We start from the raw sequence: 8,925 nt of genomic DNA, 5'->3' as shown, positions 1-8,925 counted from the left end.
GGGGCGGTCACACCTCATTGTCGGAGGGGAGAAACCAACCTGTTCATCACAAAACCTTCTCTGGCCCTGAACTGTGGAAGTCACTTAGGCAATTGTATAAGGGGCCTCAAAGATCTAGTGAAAATGTCTTAACAGCAGTTTTGCCAAACAAACGCAGAGAATTCCAGGTATGGCAGTTTTTACATGGACCCTACATGAAGTATTTCTGTTTGGACAATCCTAGAGGGCCAGAGAGGGGCCAGCCAGGTGTGCAGTTTTCTGGAGATGAGACAGGGAGGCTCTCAAGAGAAAGAGCTTTCACATTCCCCTCAGACCTGACTGTTCTGGACAGAAGTAATGGGACAGGGAGTTAAGAAAAAACAAAACTTGGTGCTACCATAAATATTACACTTTCATTGTAAAAAATTGGGGAAAAAACTAGTAAACAAAAATAAGAATCTTAAATCACTTATAATACCATCACCCAGCAATGACTTTTGCTAACATTTTTGGGCATACGTTTAGAGCCATTTTTACAAACACACACACACACGTGCACACACACACACTCTTTAACTGAAATAAGACCACACTATTTAACAACCTGCATTTTAAAGAAATAATGTATCACAGCTTTCCATGATATCAATTTTTATACAACCTTTAAAAAATTTTTTTAATTTGATTTAATTTTTAAATTGAAGTATGGCTGATTTACAATATTGTGTTAGTTTCAGGTATATAGCACATTGATTCAGTTTTATATAAATATAAAGTGATTTGGTTTTATATATACATATATATATATATATATATATATATTTTTTTTTTTTTTTGCGGTGCACGGGCCTCTCACTGTTGTGGCCTCTCCCGTTGCGGAGCACAGGCTCCGGACGTGCAGGCTCAGCGGCCACGGCTCACGGGCCCAGCCGCTCTGCGGCATGTGGGCTCTTCCCGGACTGGGGCATGAACCCACGTCCCCTGCATTGGCAGGCGGACTCTCAACCACTGCGCCACCAGAGAAGCCCCATATATACATATACTTTTTTTTTTTAAACATCTTCATTGGAGTATAATTGCTTTACAATGGTGTATATATACATATACTTTTTCAGTTTCTTTTCCATTGTAGGTTATTACAAGATATGATATAGTTCCCTGTGCTATACAGTAAAAACCTGTTACTCAGCCACAGAAAGGAATGAAATATTGCTATTCGCAGCAACATGGATGGACCTTGAGATTATTATACTAAATGAAGTCAGACAGAGAAAGACAAATACCATATGATATCACTTATATGTGGAACCTAAAAAATAATACAAATGAACTTATTTGCAAAACAGAAACAGACTCAAGATACAGAAAACAAACTTATGGTTACCAAAGGGGAAGAAGGGAGAGGGATAAATTAGGAGAATGGGATTAACAGATACACATTAATATATATATAATAGACAAATAAACTTATTCTCAATAGCTATATGATATTGAACTGTATAGCTGGGCCTTTCCTCATTTACCCTGTCCATGTAATTGGAAGTTTAGGTCATTTCCAATGGAGAATCAAAATTGTGGTCTCTAGGGTGTGCTGGCAGGGCAGACATTCTAGGCTGTTATTCTGAAGTGGAGCCCTGAGCTTTAGATGGTGGAGAGGACAGAGCGGAAAGCAAAACAGCCTGACATATCTTGGAGAGGTGCCCCCAACACTCTTCTCAGTAGCCAACTCTGTGGCTGTCAAAGCAGGCTGGCCTGGGCTGCCACCCAGCACTCAGCCTGAGCTCAGCTCAGAGTGGTTGGGTAGCACAGGCCTGGTTTCTAAGGTACATTCCAGTTTTCATGTCCTCCATCCTCACTGACAGACCACAGTCACCTGCATGTCATCCCAACATCAGCACCAAACAATGCCGCTAACGCTTTGGGGTCCTGCTGCCGGCACCTCGGTCAGCCAAGGGAACTGAGAAGAGAAAGCCTAGGAGGAGGGGAGCAGGCAGCCTACACAAAAATCCCAGTGCTGCTGGGGTAAACAAGTCTGGATTCCCCTGGGTGCATGAACACCTACCCTATTTCCTCATGAATGAGCCTGAGCTCTGGGCACACACAGAGCCTCTGTGTCCGGCCAAGTGGACAAATGAGGGCGGTGCCCACCCGAACTTTCCACCCGCCTGCAGGGGACATGGATTCAGACTGCAAACCTCTGGAAAACTAGCCAGGGGAAACGGCCACATATTTGCAGGGGTGGACAGGAAGCAGCGGCAGCAGCCGTTCCCACCCCGGAGGGCACACAGGAAGTAAGCCCTACACTCTCATCCGTGTGGTACCCGCCTGCCCAGCCCTGGCCAGGGGGGTGGGGTCCAAGTTAAACCACACCATCCCTGTCCTCCACCAGGATGGCTCCAAAGCTTTTTATTGCGATGAACACACACTGGAGAATTTAAAGAGTTACCCATCAACAACTGTATGCACCAAAGCCACCAAGCGCGGGTTCCTGGAATTCCCTCCCAAGAGACAAAGGCCAATCCCAGCCTAGCCTCTTCTGGGCTCTCCCTTGCCTGCTCACTCCCAGCCTGTACTAGAAGCTGTTTTTGAATTCACTGGGAGGGTCTGAGCAGATAGGGATGACTCTGCCGCCCTCTGCTGTTGAAATGTTTTCTTTATTTTAAGAATTTATTTTATTATTTTATTATTTTTTTAACATCTTTATTGGAGTATAATTGCTTTACAATGGTGTGTTAGTTTCTGCTTTATAGCAAAGTGAATCAGCTATACATATACATATGTTCCCATATCTCTTCCCTCTTGTATCTCCCTCCCTCCCACCCTCCCTATCCCAGCCCTCTAGGTGGTCACAAAGCACCAAGCTGATCTCCCTGTGCTATGCGCCTGTTTCCCACTAGCTATCTATTTTACGTTTGGTAGTGTACATATGTCCACGCCACTCTCCTACTTTGTCACACCTTCCCCTTCCCCCTCCCCATATCCTCAAGTCCATTCTCTAGTAGGTCTGTGTCCCAGTTCTCCAAGGAGGACCACTGCATCAGCAATCAAGGTGGCTTTGCTAGCGTTTCCTCATTCTGCAGCACGGACACATCAGCGCAGCAAAGCAGATTCCCTCCCCAATGGGTATAGGGCTGACACAGGCCCCGGGCAAAAGCCTGCAAAATACAATTGGCTCTTTGCTACGGTGAAGAGTCACCTTGACCAGCTTGGAGAACAGAGACTTAAAGCCGGCCCTGGTGAGCTCTCCGTGAGATCCTGGGATGTGCAAAGATCATAATCAAGTCATCTCCAAGCTTCTGCCCCTGCCGCTGTCCCAGACACAGTAAGGCTGAATGCCTGTGTTGGGGAAGATGTCAGATGCTCAACAGACTCAGGGATGATGGAGACCTTGACCCACACCAGGAACCCCCAGAGCTTCCTGGGTGACAGCAAAGTAGCTTGAAGTAGTGAGCACACCCTCTGGGCTCCAGGCCTGCCTTGCTCCCTGGGGATTCCCTGAAAGGACTGGGGTGGTATTATCAGGGCCTAGCCGGCTTCCCAAGGAAGAATCCTCAGCCAGCTTCCAGGGGTTTGCTCCAGAAACCACTGGTCTATAAGCCCTGTGGGAGTCAGACCTAGGTCAGGGTCTGAGAAACTCATTACCCTGGAGCCTGCTACGATATAAACATACACTAACTTATTAATTAACCTACTCAACACGTATTCACTGAGTACCTGCTACACCCCAGGGGCTGGGGATATGGCCGAGAACAGGACACGGGTCACTGGCTTCATGGAATTACAGCCTTCTACGGGAGACACTAAATAAGACACTGAGTAAATGAATTATACCAAAGCACAGAGACACTTATGTTGTAACAAGGAGCACAAGTCCCAACAAGGGGCTTTGCTGCCAAAACGTCACTGCCAGTTACAGTCATAGCAGCAAAGATTGTAACCCAGAATGGACCTCTGTGGGGGCAAGGATTTTTATTTTTGCTGTTTGTTCAATGATTTATTCCAGGGGCCTAGAACGGTGCCTGGCCATAGTAGACTTAATTACTATTCTTAGGTGAATGCACAAATGAACACAGATGATGGTAGGACTGTGTGGATTGTAGGCACCCGGCAGGTAGGACCCCTGCTCCCAGTCCCAGGGCACGCAGGAGTCCAATGAAGGGGCCAAGGCGCCTGGTGCGGTGCCTATAACCACAGGGTTCTCAGTGAAGGTTCAGGCCCTCCCTGTATTGCCCGGCTACATGGACCAAGGCTGCTCCCGAGACCTGGGGTGAGGGACTGCCCCTGTGACCAGCTCTGAGAGGCCTGGATGCCCTCTGACCGGCCAGGCCCAGGCTTGCATGGTAAGGAGTAGCTCTGGTCACAGTTTGCTCCCTCCATTCAGGAGCTCCCTGGAGATGGGCAGGGGAGGCCTGTCAGGGAGACTTCAGGTCTCGGGAGCTGCACCTTGTGGGTCGGGCATCAAGAGAGCCTCAGGAGGCCAATGAGCCACAGACGTCCCATCAGGCCATCGTGAGCACTGTGTATCTACTCACAGCTTTCATTTCAGTCAGGAAACCAATTTCCCTTCCAAAGTATCTGAAGGATGCCAGGAAACAGTTGTCCTTCAGTTTGGTCATGGGGTACAGGGCATAACCCAAGGGTGTGAAAGCAGAACCTGCCCAGGAAGAGGCCCCAGGAGCCCTCAAATTAGCCATCTTGTGACCAGAAAAAAATCCAATTCATCCTCTGAGTACAGGAACATCAACTTTACTTCTAAAAAAACAGTGTTTCTATGTATTTTTTTTTTTTTTTTTTTTTTTTGCGGTACGCGGGCCTCTCACTGTTGTGACCTCTCCCGTTGCGGAGCGCAGGCTCAGCGGCCATGGCTCACAGGCCCAGCCGCTCCGCGGCATATGGGGTCTTTCTGGACCGGGGCACGAACCCGTGTCTCCTGCATCGGCAGGCGGACTCTCAACCACTGCGCCACCAGGGAAGCCCCTATGTATTTTTTTAAGCCAACTAAATCATATTTGACTAGATCGTATATACCAGATGCATTCACCCTGATCCCAGGCATCACAGCAGTAAGTGTAACCCACTCCTATTTCAGTGTGTACTTTATGTACAGAGAGTTTACATTAACAAACCCCTTAGGATCAATGCTTCCCCTCCTGCGGCCTGATCTTGCCTCTGCACCTGTGCTTCCTCCTCCCTGACCCTCCCCCCCAAACCAACCCCCATCCCCACCCCAGGCAGGCTGGCAGCTCACAGGCCCAGAGTCTCCAGGGTGCAGTCAGTATGCTGTACACTCTCTTTGGCCCATGTAGATTCTTTGAAATTCTGAGCCAAAATTTGAAAACCAGGGTACTTTACATACAAATCCAGATCTCCAGCTTCTCGTGAAATATCCAGGCCTGCACTCCCACGGGGCAGCGACCGCTGGGCAGGATGGGGCCTCCCTACCGAGGTGGGCAGGGCACACACTCCCCAGTCTGCCCCCACCGTGCGCCCCGCAAGTCCTCACTCACTGCACTTGCAGAATTGTTTTCCTCCCGGTAGGGATGTGTTTCTCAGGACCCACATCTCTACCAAATGTGAGAAAACAAGAGGTGGTCGGAGGGGGCACCCCAATTTCCTTTGGCGTGGCCTGCCTGCCTCACTTGTTTGAGTTACTTCTGGCTGGTGGCTGCAGGCATCTGAGTTGTGTTGCCTGCTTTCCAGAGACGGCTGTGGCCTCCAGGGCAGATGGGTCCTTGCACGAGACAAGGAGATGGTCGGTCAGGCTCTCTGAGGAGCCAGGTGAGGCGGCCTCGCTCGGGAGGGCATGGTCAGCGTCGAAATCAAGGTCACCTAACACCACGGCGGGGAGGTGGACACACGGGTCAGGCCAGGGTGGCAGCACCCACTTGGGGTCACCTGGGGCTGCCCAGACACATGTCAGGGAGACTCTGAAACTAGGCCAAAGGCTGCCTGAAGCTGACCTTTAAGCAAACTCTTCAGTGAGCACAGCCTGCTGTGACTGGTGAACTCCTGCCGTGGCCACAGCCCGCCACGGCCTCTGACTGAGCCCGCAGCAGCGACGCTGCCCGAGCGCGTAATCCCACAGTGCAGGGCAGCGCGGGGGAGGGCTGGCTTCAGGAGGCCCCTGGAAGTGACCTCCAAGGTCACTCTCAGCTCTAATTCCCTTAAGGTTCTGGGATTCTAAAAAACAGGTGTCACTTCTGTGCCAAAACAACGTTGAACACAGCCTAAGGGAGCTGTTCATAGGATTTTTTTCAGGTGAGCTTAATTTACTTCTCAAAATGTCTCCCTTTTTGTTTAAATGTTTCAGGAAGCAAGCAATTTCTGCTTTATTCACAGGAGTCTATTATCATGTATTACTAGGAAGACGAATTTACCATGTTCACCTCCATTCTAAACCATGAAACCCAAATGTGTACCCAGCAAGCAGCCGGACAAGGTGGCTGTGCCCCTCCATCCCCACTGGTGACATTGTGACGGGCCTCTGTACCTGCATTGCCTTGACCTCGGGGAAGTCCCCTGCAGAAACCTGGTATTCTCGCTGCAGCTGAGTGTAGATTTCTGGCAACCTGCTGATGAGCTCTCTCTTCTTGTTTTCTTTTCCAAATACACTTGGCATCTCCTTCTTCAGGTGGCTGATGATGTAGGCATGTACCTGAAGGGGTATATGTCAGTGAGGATGGGCCATTTAGAAGTGCACCAGAGAAGGACAAACAAGATGGCATCTTACATGCATCACAGCACATAACAGGCATCCCCGCAAAGTCATGGCGCTCAGGACAGGAGGAGGGCAAGGACCAGGGGGAAAGGTATGGGGGCACCTGAGTGGGAAAGACCTTGGTTCTGGTGATAAACCTCAGAAGACCTAAGAGAAAGTTTCACCAGGGCCAGTGCACGGAAGCACCAGCAAATGAAGCTGGAGGCTGATGGAAATGGCTGATCTGCATGGAAATCTGTGCCCGGTGAACAGTGAGATGAGAACACCCATAACCTCCCCGTGGACAGTTTAGGCCCCGAGATCACTGAAGTCCTTTCTGCACAAGACCAGCTGCCTAGTGCCAGGCCAGACAGCAGAAGCTCTGTCTGAGAGAGGGACCCCTGGTACATGAGGGGGGAGCCCCAGAAACCTTGGTCACCCAGGGGTAGCAGGCCTGGCACTGTTACCCGAAGGGTGGTTAATCCTGCTGGGAGGGCTCTAGTTGGCTTTTGTCACTTCCTTCCCTAACATTTCCACCCTTCTACTGATTTCCAACTTTAGGATGTTAAGAAACACTCATTACAAAAGTTCTCTTTGTACAGCAGAAACTAACAAAACATTGTAAAGCAATTATACTCCAATAAAGATGTTAAAAAAAAAAGTTCTCTTTGTATACCTAGAGTTCTACAGAGTAATTTAGAAGTCAAGAAAATAACTAAAATAAGAAAAGATGAAAAACAGGGCAGTGATTACAAAAAGAAAATGACTGTGTAGCTATGGAAAATCCTATTAAAGAAAGCAGACGTCTGCTATAATCTTGTGGAAGAATGGAAATTGAATAAAGGGGGTAAGCAGAAACATCCCATGGCTCAGCTGAGGGCCTCTGTGTATGGACATACACTGGGCACAGCCAAAAACATTTTGCTAAGATTTGAACTCTAAACTAAGTGCATAATGCAAATGCTGACAGGCTCGGACCAGACAACGCTAACTTCTCCAACTACATAAAGGTCATTTTAACATAAGCACACACTGAGCTGCCTATTGCTACAAGTATAGGTTGGGAGAGATGCTTCTAAACCTTCCTGTCACTAGTAAACTTATTTATTTATTTATTTATTTTTAAACATCTTTATTGGAGTATAATTGCTTTACAATGGTGTGTTAGTTTCTGCTTTATAACAAAGTGAATAGTAAACTTATTTACTTTTCAAATTAAAACAGCTTAAAATATTTACACGATTCTTTAAGATAACCAGAGAATTCCAAGGTTTGGGAATCCTTTTATTTAGAACGATGGGCTTTAACTGCATTCCTGAGGATATGATGAATAAGTGGTAAAACTAGTAAGACTGGTAATTTCCTTGCCTTGGTTACTGAATGCCTGGCTTGGTTTGGATGAGGCTGGGGACGGCCCTGTGTAGGTCCGAAGGCCTTGGCAGGGCCGCCATATTCCACCGGGGAGAACCAGCTGTTATCAGCTGTCCTTGCATCATTTCCTTGGCCTCGGCTCTCCTGGATCCTCTGGACTGGGCCTGTGGACCCCTCTCTCTTCCGTGTTCTGGCCTGCCCTGCTCTGGAGCCCATCCCAGCTGAAGCAGGAAGTCCCACTACCTGGTCAGCTTCCCATCCACGAGGGCGTCTTTCCAAGACCCCTTCCCAGAGCCCAGGCCTGGGGCAGCTGCCAGGTCCCTGCAGAGCTCCCCAAGCCCCCTCCCCACCTATCAGTTCCCAGTACCTGGGAACTGCCAGGCCCCTGCGCAGGTTAAGGCTGACTCCCCACCCAGCCCCTAGCTCCCCTGGGAATGGCACCCTGCTCTTGAACACCGCCTGGTCCCCAGGGGCCTGCTTTCCCTGGGCTGGGCTGCAGGTGATGTGCCCCTGCCACAGCCCTCCACCCATCGCCTGGCACCTGCTCCCTCATCCCTGTCCTCATGGTGCTCACCGCTGATGACAGGCTGCTGGATAGTGGGCCAACCTTGGACGCCAGGCCTCCAGGGCCCTGACATAACTGGGGCAGCTCCTGTGCCAGGCCTCAACTCCCTCCTCCTCCCACCTGCCTGGCTCTACCTGAGTCATGACCCTCAGGTGACCTGCTCATGCTGCAGGCTGCTCTCAGCCTCAACTACTGGCCTGTTTCGTGGAAGTCCCCTGTTGTATTGGCTCTGCATGGCCTCCCCCTCCTGCCCTTCCCTGGGCATCCTAAGACCATAACCCAGGGTCAGATTCTATGCATGGGCCCTGCCTTT

The 8,925-nt window shown here is 49.5% G+C and overlaps 1 protein-coding gene across 1 annotated transcript in view; it reads right to left on the bottom strand.

Annotated features, from left to right (window-relative positions):
• LOC103084337 (EH domain-containing protein 4) overlaps nt 1-6,628 on the bottom strand; it is an 8,466-nt gene extending 1,838 nt beyond the window's left edge. The window contains exon 1 of the mRNA XM_007460200.1: nt 6,470-6,628. Within this exon, the coding sequence (XP_007460262.1) occupies nt 6,470-6,598 (129 nt within the window). The 5' untranslated portion in view covers nt 6,599-6,628. The remainder of the gene's footprint in view (nt 1-6,469) is intronic.
• Nucleotides 6,629-8,925: the final 2,297 nt, after the last annotated feature.

Source organism: Lipotes vexillifer, unplaced genomic scaffold (genome assembly GCF_000442215.2).
Source record: "Lipotes vexillifer unplaced genomic scaffold, Lipotes_vexillifer_v1.1 scaffold408, whole genome shotgun sequence".
Lineage (NCBI taxonomy): Eukaryota > Metazoa > Chordata > Mammalia > Artiodactyla > Lipotidae > Lipotes > Lipotes vexillifer.
The sequence above is the reverse complement of the archived record's forward strand: the minus strand, read 5'-3'. Positions and strand labels throughout refer to the sequence as shown.